This window comes from Triturus cristatus, chromosome 10 (genome assembly GCF_964204655.1).
Source record: "Triturus cristatus chromosome 10, aTriCri1.1, whole genome shotgun sequence".
Classification (NCBI taxonomy): Eukaryota; Metazoa; Chordata; class Amphibia; order Caudata; family Salamandridae; genus Triturus; species Triturus cristatus.
This window is the reverse complement of record NC_140593.1, coordinates 812,079,476-812,096,163: the sequence shown is the minus strand read 5'-3', so window position 1 is coordinate 812,096,163 and position 16,688 is coordinate 812,079,476. Positions and strand designations below refer to the sequence as shown.

Sequence of the window (16,688 nt, the reverse complement as noted above, 5' to 3'; positions counted from 1 at the left end):
AAACTCTAATACACTATAATGTTGTTCATGTATTATAGCAAACCCACGCAACCTAAGGGTGCACATAGAAACTGACTTGCCTCTTAGTTCAATATTGGCATTGTTGTCAGGGTGAGGAGAGAAGCATAAATGTTTCTAAATTCACATTTGGAAACTATCCCTTTTAAAAATAATATTCCTCAATGCACTGACATTATCTGATTTATCAAGAAGAAACGATTCTAAATGTTAATAAAAAATATTTTTTGAATTTTGAACAGCCTTGATCATATTTTTGCATGTTTGCTGCAAGATGGCTTTATAAATTAATGTGTTCCTAAAGTTAAGCAGTGCATGACATCCTAGTTACTTTCTTTCTTTAACTGTAATTAACACTTAAATAAATGCTTCCCCGTTTATATAACATATGTTACTGTTAGTGCTTATTCGAATAAGCAGCAGCCCAGTGCTGCTGTTGACCAGGGGGCCACACATAAAGGTCAGGAGGGCCGCATGAGGCCCGTGCTGTACTTTCAGTATCACTGCTGTACAGCATCCCCGATGCTGTGCGACATAGCCAAATAAGAATAGAAAAGCCTATTGCATCTTTTTGTAGCCGCGCGCACGACACGTGTGCACCTACAAAATTATGCAGCAGCTTTTTTTCCATTTATTTTCTAGTCAAACTCGGATTGGCAAATAAAAAGAAAAAATAGTGTCAGTGCGTGTAGTGTGCTGCTGGACACGTTCTAGTGTTCTGCCTTGGGCTGTACCCACACTTAACACCCACCCATCACAGGTGTCACTGGCCAGCCGACCCAGGTAATAAAAGGGGCCGGGCGTACGTGCCCTGGGCCAGTTGCCAGTACCCCAAGTACGTGTCTGTGTCACTAATTTGCCTGCATGTGGGTCTATGGCCCAAAACACAACAGTGCATGTTTTTTTTGGGGGGGTGCAGGTGGAGATGCAACACAGGCGCATGAGACAAAGCAGGTAGTGGGGGAGCAACAGGAGTGTGGGGCACAAAAGCAACATGGTGGGCCAGTGGAGGGAAAGACGCAACACAGTGCGGGTCGCAACACAGAGTGTACGGGTGAGGGGAAGCAACATGGAGGGCATGGGAGAGCAAACAGGTGAGAAGGAAAGTAGTGTGGAGTGCAGAGGGTGGGGAGAAAAGCAAACAAGTGAGCAACGTGGAGTGGGGCAAGCATGCGGATAACAAAGCAATGCAGGTTGAAGAGCACACAAGGGTGAGAATATCATAGAGAGGGGTTGGGGAGAACCACACAGGCGAGAAAGATCCTCACAGAGGGGTAAAATGGCATTGCTTCAGGGTGTGTGTTTGGGGTGTTACACCCCTCTAGCAAATGTATTTTCTGATGAATAGTTGGGTACAGGAACTTTCAGGTGGTATGGTGAGGTGCCAGTTGGATTCCACTTGGCATATTTGCAGGCACACACTGACAAAAACACACACTCTCTATCATCTCTGTTTTGAAAGTCCTCAAAATGTTACTTATTTTATAAAATATTGTGTTTCTTTCACTTAGTTCTCCTATGAGTCTGAATTTCTCTACACATATGTTAATCACTAAGTAGCAGGCAAACATGAGTGACAATGAAGTTAACCAATAGTAAGCATTGGGCGGGCTTTATGCTAACAATACATCTCGCAAAAGGCAGAGCATGTGCTGCAGTGGTGGCTCCTCCGCTAAGGGGGAGGAGCGCCACTCCACTGCCTATAAGCAGTGTAAATAAAGGAAACATAAAATGATAATAACAAAATTATTATCATTTTTTGTTTCCGTGCTGCTTTGCGGGCGAGCGGGGCTGCTCTGCTCTCAGAGCAGGGCAGGGGAGGAGTGGTCTGTCCACTCCAAGTGCGCAATGACTGTTTGGCCGGCCCTCTGGGGCCATCCAAAACAGTCATGCACACTTCACATGTTCTCCATACAGGCTGCATTACAGCCTGTGTGGAGAACATGCCCAGGCCCCCCTGTTGAGCGCCGAACCACGGTGCGTAGACCAATCATTATGCTGTGTTACAGCGTTGTAATTTCTCAGCGGAGCCTGGGTGCTTACTAAACACAATGCTGCATTGCAGCGTTGTGAATGGTCAGGGGAGCCTGGGTGTTTCCTGGTTCCTGTTCCGCACCTGCGGAGTCCTGATGCAGAGGAGAGATGTGGCGGCAATATGGTAAGTTGTTATTTTTTTTTTAACATCCCACCTCACCTCACCCCTGCCCCCCACCCCGGATCGGTGCCGCCCACCACTAATGTACTGTCTAGGATGTGAGACCTTAAAGCATGGAGGAGTGGTCGATGTGCCATCCATGCCATTGCACGGTTTGCAAACTGGGTTCAGGGTAGGTGGCAGCTGATGTTGTAAATTGAAACAACGATGTGGTTAAGCATTTACTGAAGACATTAATTCCCTTCCTTAGATCATGTTTTCTCTGTTATGTTGACCGAAGTTCGGACTCCATTTTGTATTGTCATGCTTCCACGTGTTCCCCACGAGAAGAGTCCAACCTCTGTGTTAGTTGCTCTTGTAATCTGCCTAGTAACAGTCTATAAATAGCTCCTTTGTCCATCTGGCGCATGCCCAGATTTGACCACATCTGTTATCAGTTAAGCCTTGCTTGACCATGTTTTCGCGGGCTCAAGGAGTGTGTTAGCTCCGCCCACATATTGTTTCAGTTTCGAAAATGACCATAAATGGTAATGTTCTTTGGCCTCATGTTGTATCCACCCACTTATGAGCCCCTCTATTGTGTATAAAAGGGGACCATGTACGCAAGTTCTTTGTGCTACTCTATGCAATACTGAAGAGTGTTGTGTGGATTGTAGGACCACCCTTAAGGGTCAATAAATGCTGTCTTTGTACTTTGCAGTTTCCGTGCCAACTTCCTTATAGATTCCATTACAGGAGAGCGAACCCTCGTGTCCTGCGGGCCTAGCTGGGGCCTGTATTCATCAATTGGCGCCCGTCACGTGGGGCTCATCGGCGACTCGGATGCTCGAAGGACTGGTCGCGACGAAGGTGAGGAATTTGTCCGGGGACGTGATCACTGCCAGCGGCGTCTTAGCCCTGGCATCCCGAGGTTTCTTCCTTCCCTTCCGAGCTGACCGTCTGGGTGGCGCCGGTCCTCGACTGAGACCTCTTCTGTCGGTCTTGCCGTGAAAGCCGTTTGGGCGATTTTTGGAGCTTGGCAGTTGGAATCTGGACTCTTGATTGGTAAGAACCGTTGTACGGTACTTGCTCCGAGTTTTTGAAGCCTGGTCTGGCTATTTGAGTTTGATTTGTGATGACTAGTCATATTTTGTATTTGTCTTTGTGAAAATATATGCGTTGCAACACATATAGGCAGGTAATGTGGAGAGATTTCTCCGGAGCTGTGTAACTTTGAACGGCGCAACGATTAAGTGCCGTTTTTTTTATAACATTGCATATTTTGCATTATTTCTGAGCATGCCTGCTTTTAGCGCACTCCGTAAGTGGTGTTGCTGCTTTGGAAACCGGTTGAACCTCGAGGAATCTGCTCCAGCCCCCCCAGAGGGGACTCCTAATAGGGATATGTATGTGAAGCATGGTCTTTCTTCCATAATGTACAGCACAGTATGGAGGAAATATACTAAAAAAGATTCTGAGTTACGATGGCCTTTGTATGGATCGTTTGATATACGTAAGATTGAGTATGTGGAACAGTGTATGTGTAAGCGGCGTGCTCGTCAGGATATGTTTGAGTGTGTGCGGTTGTGGGTGAAGGAGGTGCGTGAGCGAGAGAAGCGTGAGAAAGCACTGTTTGATAAAGAACAACGGAAGAATGATCATGTGCGAGTACAGGAAGCGAAGCGTCGGGAGGACAGAGAACAGACGGAGAGACAAGAGAAAGAGCGTAGGCTGCAAGTCTCGGGTCAATATGCTGTTCGGCAGCCACTTTATCCTGTCCTTAATAATCTTGATGATGATTTTTATTTACTAGATCGCTCTCCGCCCCCTTATGTTGGCGCATCTGCTCCGAGGCCACAAGATTCTGTCCCGGGTCCGGGTAAGGTAGATACGCGGTCCATGCTATCGGCTGAGCAAATGGCTGAGCTTCGGCAAATTTCCTTCCGTGCACTTAAGGGCAAGGTGTCCGTGGATGAATTATTCCATACTTGGGGGCCGTGGCAGGATAGAGAGAAATTGTATTTTCTGGGTCATTTCGCTGAGGAAGTGATTGCCGCCTTCCGGAAATATTCTAGTGTCTTTGAGCCTGAAGAAGTGACATCGGATGCTAAAGCATTGCATAATGGTGTTTTCTCTTCCTCTAAGGCTCCTGATACGGCTCGGCGGCTGTTCGCCCTGCGGGACTCGGTGCTGGCCCTTAAAGAAAAAGCGCGCCAACGAGCAGGGGAGGAGAAACAGTTGGATTCGTGTACAGCAGAAGGCCACTCATCCACCTCCCAGTCAGATAAGGATGGCATAGTGCATGTTAAACCAATGCGAGAGGCGGCGCCTTTGTATGTTCCTCCTAAAGGAGCGGGGACTAGCTCGGACATTACCTCCGCCGATGCTAAGGGATATTTTGTGTATAATTGGGTTTATACTCCTTGGCATAGAGCTGATGTTATGGCCTTAAAGAATGCGTTGCCTGACCCCCGCAAGAATCCAGCGGCCTTCTACGAAGAAGTCGAGGGGGCCTTGAATTCTTGCGTTATGACCTTAGCAGATATAGACCTGTTCTTTGGCCTTATTCTACCACCGGATATGTGGCGATCTGTCCGAAAGGTAGATGATATAGTTGCCTTTAAGGCTCGGTGGTCTGACCTTCAGGATGAAGATAGGGAACGGAAGCCCGCGCAGAAACCACCCCAGAGTATTTTAGATCTCCCTGCTGCTATTCTGGCTAAGCTGAAGACAATTATCCCCCCTAAAAAGATTGACTGGAATATGTTAGCTTCATGTAAACAGAAAGTTGACGAGTCAGTGGCGGACTTCTTTACGCGCTTTGAGGAGACGTTTCATGATTTTAGTGGCCAGTCGCTTACTGATGATACGGGTCGCCATCTCTTTGCGGATAAATATGTAGCTAATCTGCTGCCGGCAGTTGCGGCCCGTTTAAAAGCGAGCGAGAGTTCTTGGTCTTCCGCAACCCCGACGGCCCTCCTGACTATCGCTCAGTATTATGAGCGTCAGGAGCAAGAAGCAAAGGGCCAGGAGGAAAAGAAATCGAAAGATCTAAAAACAAAGGTGGTGTTGGCACAAGTATATGGCCCGCCCCGGCGGGGTGTTAATAGAGGTAGGGGAGGATCTTATGGTCCTCCCTCGGGCCGATCTGATTTGAATAGGAACCAATGTGCGTATTGTAAGCAATCGGGTCATTGGGCTAGGGACTGCCCGGTGTTGCATGCTTCGCGTCAGGGGCATACTCAGGGTGGCCCGCGAGGTAGAGGGGGTTTCTCGAACTTTAGAGGGAATTCTAACGAACAGGCTCGTTTTGACTCTGCTGGGCAGCACCGAGATAGATCAAATGTTTTCGATCGCCAGCATCAGTATCAAGTGTCGGGGATTGACCGATCGGGGTACCATGATTCTCAGCATGCATAGGAATGCGTTGGATGGGGGTTAGAATCAGTTGAGGTGCCGGTCGATCAGAAGGGTCCTTATGTATCGGCTGAGGTTTTGGGCTCTACTGATCAGTTCCTAGTGGATACAGGAGCGACACGTAGTGCGCTGTCTAAGCAATTGGTTCCGGGGGCTCCCCCATCCGGCTTAATGGTCACATCGGTAGGGTTTGATGGTACACTCTCCCGAAGCCCTCTTTCGCAGCCCCTCATGTTTAAGGTTGATACTTTTTCTGCACCCTGCCCGTTTCTGCTTGCCCCGTACACACCGGACAACATTATGGGCCTTGATATGTTAAAGCATTTTAGGGCTACGATCCGCTGCTCCCCTGCTGGTGTGCGGGTAATATTGAATGACAATTACCCCCGGTCTGAACGGATGTGTGCGATGTCAGAGGATGCGCTGTTAGCTACCCTCCCTCGTGCTTTGTGGGCAACGTCGGATACTGATGTGGGACAAATGGTGATTCCACCGGTCCACATTAGTGTCCAGGAGGGGGCGGTGTTACCACGCCTCCCACGGTACCGTATTTCCCAGGAGGGCGAGGAGGCTCTCATACAGATAGTGCAGGATTTGATTGCGGTAGGGGTAGTGGAGGAAGTTCCCTACAACATCTGTAACAGTCCGATTCTTCCCATACTGAAAAAGGATACGGATGCCAGAGTTTATCGGTTTATAATTGATTTGAGAGAAGAAAAACAAGATCGTGATACCTCAGTACCCAGTGGTTTCCGATATCACGACGTTGCTTACTTTGGTCCCGCCTACGGCGACTATGTTCTCAGTGATCGATTTGAAGAATGCCTTCTTTTCCATTCCCATTCATCCGGATAGCCGATATCTTTTTGGGTTTACATTAAATAATAGATCTTATCGTTTTTGTAGGATCCCCCAGGGCTACACAGAAAGCCCTAGCATTTACAGTCAGGCTTTGAAAAGACAATTGGATTCCTTTGTCCTGCTCGAGGGGGTCGCCCTCATTCAATATGTCGATGACATCTTGCTGGCGGCTGACACCCTGGAGTTGTGTGAACAAAGTACGTTATCCTTACTTTCCTTTTTAGCATCCCACAATCATAAGGTATCTAGGAAGAAATTGCAATTCTGTAGACCAAAGGTGACTTATTTGGGTCACCTTTTGTCTAAGGAGGGGCGTGCACTCACACCGGATCGTATCCAAGTAATTTTGGACACACCGAGACCGTCCACGCAGAGGGATGTGCGTGCATTTTTGGGTCTTGTTTCCTTTTGTAGACAGTGGATATTGGGGTTTTCACATATAGCTAAGCCATTGTTAGCCCTCTTGACAAAGGACACGCCTATCCCAATCCCTTGGTCAGATGAGTGTGATACTGCTTTTCAGCAACTACGACAGGCCCTTTGTTCAGCACCAGTGTTAGGGACCCCTGATTATGCAAAACCCTTTTTGTTGTATGTGCATGAGAAAGATGGATGTGCATTATCAGTTTTAGTGCAGATGCACGGCGATAAGCAGCGCCCTTGTGCATATTTTTCGGCTGTACTTGATCCTGTCGCCCGAGCATTACCAGGGTGTTTCCGCTCGGTTGCGGCGACAGCTGTGTCAATACGCCAAAGTGAGGGAATTGTGTTATCTCATAAGCTGTTGGTATTAGTCCCCCATGCTGTCGATGCCCTGCTTAATCAGACGAAGACGCAGCATCTGACCAGTGCCCGCTTAACGGGATATGAGTTGACGCTTTTGGCTCCTCATATTACGTTGAAAAGGTGCGTAACGTTAAACCCGGCAACATTGTTGCCATACCCCGAAACCCAGCCTGAGGCGCGGAAAACACATGATTGTATTCTCGTGACTGAGGAACAAACAAAGGGTCGTATTGATCTCCAGGATACGCCCTTTCCAGATGTAGATGGAGAACTGTGGGTGGACGGATCATGCCTGAAGCTACCAGATGGTACGACTTCAGCAGCGTATGCAATTACCACATTACAAACGATAGTGGAGACAGCACGCATACCACAGAAATCAGCTCAAGCAGCGGAACTGATAGCATTAACACGAGCATGTGAGCTCAGTACATGATTATGTGTGAATGTTTATACAGATAGCCGCTATGCCTTCGGAGTAGCGCATGACTTCGGCCTACTCTGGAAGGAGAGAGGGTTTTTAACGTCACATGGAGTACAGATAATGCATGGAGAGTTAGTTCACAATCTTTTAACTGCATTGACATACCCAAAGAAAATTGCCATCGTTAAGTGTAGCGCCCATAGGAAAGTAGTTGATAAAGTTGGAGAAGGGAATGCGTTAGCAGATCGAGTAGCACGGGAGACTGCAATGCAGCCCGGTGCTACTGCCATGTATGTAGTAAAGTCACAGGTGGAAAGATGGCATGATGCGAAGGAGGAAGTGCGAGAAATGCAGAGGACCGCTTCTGACAAAGAGCGGGAACAATGGGCCAGCGAGGGAGAACTGGATGACGAGGGCTGCTGGAGAAATAAGCAGATGGATAGATGGAAATTACCCACGGCCTTTGTACAACCTATGGTTCAGATGGCACATGGGCTAGCACATGTTGGAGCTTCCGCAATTGTGAAATTGCTTACCCAAGTCTGGGAGCATCCAGAGATTGCTAGCACGGCAAAGAGGGTGGTGCAGACCTGTATGATCTGCTTGAGGTATAACCCAGGAAAGGGTACTCGAACTCCAGCAGGAGGATTCGTGACACCCACTGCACCCTTCGAGGTTTTGCAGATGGATTACATCCAGCTTGAGCGCTGTAATAATTTGAAGTATGTTCTAGTAGTGGTCTGCGCTTTCAGCAAATGGGTTGAAGAGTACCCTACGAAAGACAATACTGCAATGACTACTGCGAAGTTGCTGCTGAAAGAGTTCTTCCCTCGATATGGCGTCTGTAGACTTCTGTGGAGTGATAATGGGCCTCACTTTGTAGCGGATGTTATAAAGTACGTCTTGAAGGGCCTGGGCATCACCCAGAAGTTTCACGCGGTATTCCACCCTCAGTCTGCAGGACTAGTCGAGAAGTATAAGGGTACACTGAAGCTCAAGATCGCTAAAATTCAAGCTTCGACGTCTTTGACTTGGCCAGATGCTCTACCGCTGGCGTTATTGTCAATTAGATCGGTACCACACTCTCGAACTGGCCTTACACCTTACGAGATTGTCTTTGGACGCCCAATGAATATTTGGGGTCCACCAAAACCCAAGGCTGTGTATGATGTACCTTGTGTGATGATGAATGATTATCTGGCGCAGTTAACGGATAACTTGGTTTCTATTCATCAACAGGTCCGAGAGGCGCTCCCTGATCGGTCTACCGGTGAAGGACATGGTCTCCGACCTGGTGACCACGTGATGGTGAAAATCTTTGACAGAACAAACAGCTTGGAACCGAGATGGGTGGGTCCTGAGCAGGTCCTCCTCGCAACGAGGACGGCTGTGCGAGTCTCCAACAGAAAGAATTGGATCCATTCCCTGCACTGTAGGAAGGTGCCGCCCGGATTGGTGGAACCTGCCGTGCTGACCGATCAACGAGAAATCCTGGCTGCAGAGACAGGCCGTGCTGCGGAGCCAAACGCCACTGAGGAGCTCTTTCCGGACTACGCGACTCCTGGAGGAAGGCGATATCATCTTCGACCAAGGAAGTGAGTCCTCCAGTACCGGGACATGCTGTCAGAACGGCCCTTGGGTTAGTGAAACGGAGAGCCGATGAGGCAAGGGGGGGGGGATCAGCCCTGCATTAGTGTAGCGACACCCGTCTTGGCCCGCTGGTGAAGAAATCGACCGCTGCCCAAGGGGAAGAGTTCTGACAGACTTTTAGTTTCAGGAAGATATTGGGTTTTTATTTTTGACATGGAGAAAAAGAAAGTCCTTTGTGCATCAGGGTTCATGTTGACAGTAGCCATTGTTGGGATAACCACATGGTTTGTGGAGGATGTAACTCCCGCTCGGAAAATACTTGTGTTGACAACTCCGGTGCCTGAGGAGCACTACTTTTATACATTACCGTATCAAGAGTTGAAGCATCGACAGTCTTACTTGAATAACACTTTCATCCAGATGCTGCATCATACCCACGTTGCTACGAACGCTACGAACTGTTGGATATGTGGGATGATGCCAGCCCATCAGAAGAAAGGAGGTACGCCATTCATACCACTTCCTTTCTCTCACAATGGCTCTTGTAGAGCATGGTACACTTTGATTTTTGCCACTCGGAAACCGACAGTGGGACGATTGCTCTTCAGACTCAATAAAGAATGTCATCAGGATAAAAATGGGTATCCGCAAGCGAATGGGACAATTTGGGAGTGGGAAGAGTACCGACCAGACAATGAATCCATTCCCTACATCTTCACGAACACAAGAGACACTGTGGGGAAGGACAAATTTGTGATTCAAGTAGCACAAGCTCAAGCGGACCTGTGTGTCCAGAGTGTGGGTTTTATTCCTGTTGGTGTCAGTGATTGCATCACTGTCCTGAACATTGATGGATTGAATAATAGTACCTTTCTAGCGTCCCATAATACATACTTTGTGTGCGGAAATAAAGGTTATTACCGTCTGCCGGCTGGGTGGTCTGGGGTATGCTATGTATCATTTCTATTACCTCCTGTATTCCTAGCACCCGCATCTTATCATAAGGATCTGAAATTATTGAATAATGTGACTGTAAATAGGTATAAACGTACTTTATCAATTGATGATGTAGATCAGACTGATACCAGTCTGCAACAGTATATTGATTTTAACTTAGGACTGTTTTTCTTTGTTGGAGCTGCTCTGAACAGTAGGAAGATCCGAAGATTAGCAAGAGTGGTAGAGGCTGTGACAAACCAGACTGCTGCTGCTCTTGGGAATCTTACGGAGGAATTGCAAATTACTAGAATTGTTGCATTGCAGAATCGTATGGTATTAGACGTTATGCTAGCTGACAGAGGAGGAGCATGTAAAATTATTGGGAGTAGCTGTTGTGTGTTTATCCCTGATCATACGCCATCAGTTTATAATGCCATCAACAAACTACATAAAATTGCAGCTGAAATCCATACAGAAAACGGCACTTGGTCCTTTTCTGGATGGTTTTGGGCATTGATTACTGCCTGGGGATGGAAGGTTTTAACTGGTCTTTGTATTATTGTAACAGTTCTGTTTTCTTGCTGTATCTGTGTCCAATGTGGTCCTTTGCTCTGCTCCTTATGCGTAGCATTCTGTGTCCCTGATAAGAAAGCTATTGCCGATGTTGCTCACCAGAAACGTTTAGCTAAAGAAGTCGAAGAAATGATGACAATTGACATATATGATGATTATCCTAACAAACCGGATGTCTTCAGTAAATGCTGAAAGGGTCGTCTGTTGTAAATTGAAACAACGATGTGGTTAAGCATTTACTGAAGACATTAATTCCCTTCCTTAGATCATGTTTTCTCTGTTATGTTGACCGAAGTTCGGACTCCATTTTGTATTGTCATGCTTCCACGTGTTCCCCACGAGAAGAGTCCAACCTCTGTGTTAGTTGCTCTTGTAATCTGCCTAGTAACAGTCTATAAATAGCTCCTTTGTCCATCTGGCGCATGCCCAGATTTGACCACATCTGTTATCAGTTAAGCCTTGCTTGACCATGTTTTCGCGGGCTCAAGGAGTGTGTTAGCTCCGCCCACATATTGATTCAGTATCGAAAATGACCATAAATGGTAATGTTCTTTGGCCTCATGTTGTATCCACCCACTTATGAGCCCCTCTATTGTGTATAAAAGGGGACCATGTACGCAAGTTCTTTGTGCTACTCTATGCAATACTGAAGAGTGTTGTGTGGATTGTAGGACCACCCTTAAGGGTTAATAAATGCTGTCTTTGTACTTTGCAGTTTCCGTGCCAACTTCCTTATAGATTCCATTACAGGAGAGCGAACCCTCGTGTCCTGCGGGCCTAGCTGGGGCCTGTATTCATCACTGATCCCCTTCAACATTGGCTGTAGCATTGTATGGGTCATGTAAGACAGATCAGCTGACACCCTCTCCTGCACCCTGTTCACATTTGGGAACAGGGTTCAGTTTAGAAAAAAAATACACACACTCACGTACATACACAAAATATATATATGAGCTTTTGGATTGAGGGTGCATGAAAATACCACCCCAAGAAAACATATTTTACAAAACTGTCTCCAGATGTTCAATAAGATTAAGAGAGACACTTTAAATAAAAAGCTTCACAACACCCTTGAAGGAAAGAGGCCTCTACTTCCACGCCTTGCCCAAAATGAGGAGGTGCACACCACCATTAACACCACTACCATTACTGTTATCAAAATTACCAAAACCATTATTAGCACAATTAGCACCACTATATTTACCACCACTCCAACCATCACACTACCCACCATTACCACCTCCATTACCATCAACTTAATTACCATCACTACCACCACTATCCCAATCACCATTACCATGAACACCACTGTTACTAGCACCATCTGCATTACTATCACCATTACCACCATCATTATCACTATTGATACCACTCCACCACCATTACAAGCACCACCATTACAACCCCCTGCACCATTGCCACCACTAACATTAAAACCACTTACACCACCACTATGGCTAGCAGCACCATTACCCCCACCATCAACACCCCAAACATTACAACCTCAACCGCCATCAATACCACCATCATTAATACCAACACAGCCTTTACCAACAATACAACTATTTCTGCTACCATTATCATCTCCTTGTCATTACCATAACCAGGGCCACTACCATTACCCCCAGTATCACAACCATCATCAAAGACCCCACCACTGTGAAACTCAACTTCCAGAATGGAATGCAAGACGTCGCAGTCTGGCTGACCAACAGCTGCCTGAAGCTCAACACCGAGAAGACAGAAGTCCTCATCATCAGTACCACCCTTCTGCATGGGACAGCACCTGGTGGCTGACCGCCCTTGGAAGCCCACCTACCCCCTCAGACCACGCCAAGAACCTCGGCATCGTACTCGACTCATCACTCACCATGAACTGACAGGTCAATGCCGTCACCTCCAGCTGCTTCAACACCCTCTGCATCCTCCACAAGACCTTCAAGTGGATCCCCTCTGAGTCAAGGAAGACAGTCACCCATGCACTTATCACCAGCAGACTGGACTATGGAAACGCACTCTACGCCGGCATCAACAAGTCCCTACTCGACAAACTCCAGACAAAACCAGAACACCACTGCCAGACTCGTTCTCGGCATCCCCCGACACAAACACCTCAGTCAACACCTATGAAGTCTCCACTGGCTCCCCATGGAGAAAAGAGTCACTTTCAAAATCCTCACTCACGCCTACAAATGCCTACACAACAACGGACCCAAATACCTCAACAACAGAATCAACTTCCACGTACCCAAAAGAAACCTCCGATCTTCCCACCTCGCACTGGCCGAAACCCTGCGCATCCACAGAGCCAGAGCAGGCGGACGATCCTTCTCTCACATTGCAGCCAAGACTTGGAACGAGCTATCGGCAGACATCAGACGCGCCTCCTCCCTGAACACCTTCAGGAAGACCCTCAGTCTCTTCGGCTAAATAGATCTGCGGACCCCCCCCCCGTCAGCGCCTTGAGACCGTCACGGGTGAGTAGCGCGCTTACAATTCCCTGATTGGTTGATTCCCTGATTGATTGATCATGAGCCCAAACACAGGTACCACCTCTTCCTTCTATACAACTAGCCCTACCACCGCTCCATCATTATCGCCAACACCACTACCCTATCATTATTATCAAGTCCATCTTACCCAGTATCATAAACCAACATACCTACTAATAAACATTCACACAAACATCATTATACACTAAAACACCTGCCATCATCTGTCCACACAACCAACGTACTTAAATACAGTCTACATCATATGTTGATACAACCAACATAATACACGTCGCCCATTGTATGCCCACACGCACAACCAACAACATATGCCAATATACAAATGCAAAAACATAAGAAAAAAACATGAACTATTCCAAGAAAACTAAGGTGAAAGAGGAGTTAAGGTTCACTAATTTGTTAACATTGGTTTTGCCATAAAAGCTAACAGATCAAGAAATTCTTGAGTTAAGGTGCTGCCCTCACTTTGTGTCCCAACCGTGATGTGCTAAGTCATCCCTAAATTTCACCCAACACAAAGTCTTCACAGCGGTACACAATTTTTCAAACCAAAAGATCAGTGGGTACATCTTACACTAACACATCTACCATCATATATCCACACAGCCAAATCAAATGGTAGTAAGTGGTAATAAGCTTACTATAATATACCAACACACAAACTTTCACAAGCAAGTCCACCTACCATCATATGGCTAAACACTCACCCTCATATGGCCACTCCTATAACATCACATAAAACCTCACACTCACTATTGTGTTTGTGTACAACCAGCAGCATATGCGCATCCATCTCTATTGGACAAACACGCATATGCCCACACCTACCAAAAGACATTCACAAACTTACCATCAAATGCCCACACATCACTATTAAATGCCAACACAGCCACCATCATATGCAAGCCTTTATAACTTTATACATCCAAACACCTTCTATTATTCACACACAGATCAATCATTATTCAGCCGCCCACCCACCACCATCTACCAGCACACCACCCATCAAGTAGCCACACAGGTTCCATGTACCAAGGTTCTAAAGTATCACTCCAAGAACTTATTCACTCTTAAATATAACTTTATATTCATTTATAAACATAATCTTTGAATCTCTCAAGATATCCAATTCCAAACATTCTCAAGTAATAAACGAGGTAGGAGATAAGTTTGGCTTAGTGCAGCAAGGTTGGAACATGAGGTGAAAGCAGCAACTCAACTTGTGAATCCTGGTCCACTTCTCCGAACAAAGCTTCTTCAGCTTGGTGATGTTTGGGGCCATTTGTTAATTCACAGCATTCACTGAATCCTACCAAAGCATCTCAATGGGCATTGAGATTTTGCCAGTGCCTAACAGTTACTCGGATTGTAATACATTTTGCCTATTATTTACGAGAATGTTATGCAGTACAGTGCAGCAAGTCACCTTGCTGTTCTGCACTGCGTGACAGGGAAAGGGCAGGAATGCGCCGTATTTAAGACAATAATTTCCTCCTCCCAACATCAATATCAACTCATTTATGTTTGGTAAAGGATAAGTTTCCCCAACAATACTTTGACAACGATCTAAGTTCCACACAAAATATGTAATGACCATCTTCCTTTTCCGTGATAACTATTGAGGAAATCCAAATATACGTTTCAACATGTTCAATCACTCCATTTAATAAAGTGTTATCTAACATATCATTCACTGCAGAACAATCAACTAAAGGAATTCTCCTCACTTTGGGGCCTATTAAAAGTCCGCCCACCACCCTATCGGTGCTGGGACTAGCCGCCAGTGGTGCGGCGGTCCTGCACCTGCAATTAGGATGCCACCGCCACCGTGGCGGTGGCATCCTCCATTCCCAGCATTGTGGCGGGCGGTGCTCACAGTACCGCCCGCCACAATGCTGGGAATGCACGTTGTGCATTGTCATGCACAAGGTGACAGACATCGCGTGGTACCTGCCACCTTGTACGTGACAATGTAGGGGGGTACCATAGGTACCCCCCATGTGCACCCCCCACGCCCCAATACCCTGGGGGCCCGCAACGGGCCCCTGAAGGCTAAATCCGCATGCCTTTATGTGGCGGCGTTGGGCTGCCTCCCGCACGCATGCTAATATGGATGGCGATGTCTAGCAGACACCGCCACCATATCCAGACCCTTTTACCGCCCGGTCGACTGGTTGACCAGTGGAAAACTGGTGGACGGTCTTTCCGTCCGCCGGGGTCCCCCGCCATACTAATATGGCGGGGGGAAATGGGTGGCAGGCGGGGTATGATGTAGGGCGGATCGCCACCGCCATGTGGGCGGTGGTGATCCTCCCTACATCATAATAGACCCCTTTATGTTGAACTGGTAGATATTTAGGTTTTAACACAATTTTGTGAACATAGCCCTTCAAATGTTCATGACATCCTTGAAGACCTCCTGTGCTTTTTTTTTAATAGTATTAGATAAAGAAATGTCTTCAACAATCATTATCTGACTCGATGCTTTTGGGTTTATGAAAATATTAAGATTATATGGGCAGACCTTCTTCTGCCACATACCCTTTACTTTCAATTTCCCTCCCCACAAACTTAATAGTAGATTGCATATACCCAACTGAATTAATAGTCGCACCTTGATACCTATCAGATTAATGTCCTTAGGTAACAGAATAGTATTTGGCCAATATTCCTTATACATATCTTTCAGAACAATAGTGTACATGGAACTCAAATTGACCATGAGCTTCACAACCTTATCGTTAACTCCAAACTTTGCTTTCTGTCTGCACTTCCTTCCTTCCTCTTTTTGCTCACATCCAAAACTCAAAATTCTGTCACAGGGTACCTCTCAGAGATGTTCCTCATTAACAGCTGCAACTCTGGTTCTACTTTCTTTTTTACACACAATCGCAAAATGGCCACCACGACCACATGGTCTACAGTCCTTATTAAATACAATACAATTTTGGGAATCAGCACAATGAAAATACTGCCACACCAGTAACCAGATCTAGCACTTTATCTGTTTCCAAACAAACCATTGCCAGATTTTAACACAGCATTTACATCTGAACTGCCTTTGACAACACTTGAGATATCACTGGTAAATTTATCTTTCTTCTCTATTTCTTTCATGCAGAATTCTGATTGTTCCACCACCTTGGCTATGCCGATGGCACCTTTAGGAGAGGGGTTCTTTTCTGCCCAAAGTTGCTCTTGCATTTATTAACTGTTGCATTGAATGAATAACTGATTGTGAAGTAGTAAATCAGTTATAGCACCAAACCTACACTTTACAGATAATACTCTAGAAACAAATTCCTAAACTGATTCATTATCATTCCATGGTTAAGTATTAAGCTTATGCCTAGCCATAACCAAGTTCACTTCCTTGGGAACCTAATTTTTAGTCTTTTCTGTTTGTTTGCATTCTCATCTTGAACAGGTTCGT

The 16,688-nt window shown here is 46.4% G+C and overlaps 1 protein-coding gene across 1 annotated transcript in view; it reads right to left on the bottom strand.

The window, feature by feature from the left end:
- LOC146790046 (uncharacterized) overlaps positions 1 to 16,459 on the bottom strand; it is a 43,970-nt gene extending 27,511 nt beyond the window's left edge. The window contains exon 1 of the mRNA XM_085631252.1: positions 16,276 to 16,459. Coding sequence (XP_085487378.1) covers positions 16,276 to 16,459 — 184 coding nt within the window. The remainder of the gene's footprint in view (positions 1 to 16,275) is intronic.
- Between the last annotated feature and the right edge of the window lie 229 nt (positions 16,460 to 16,688).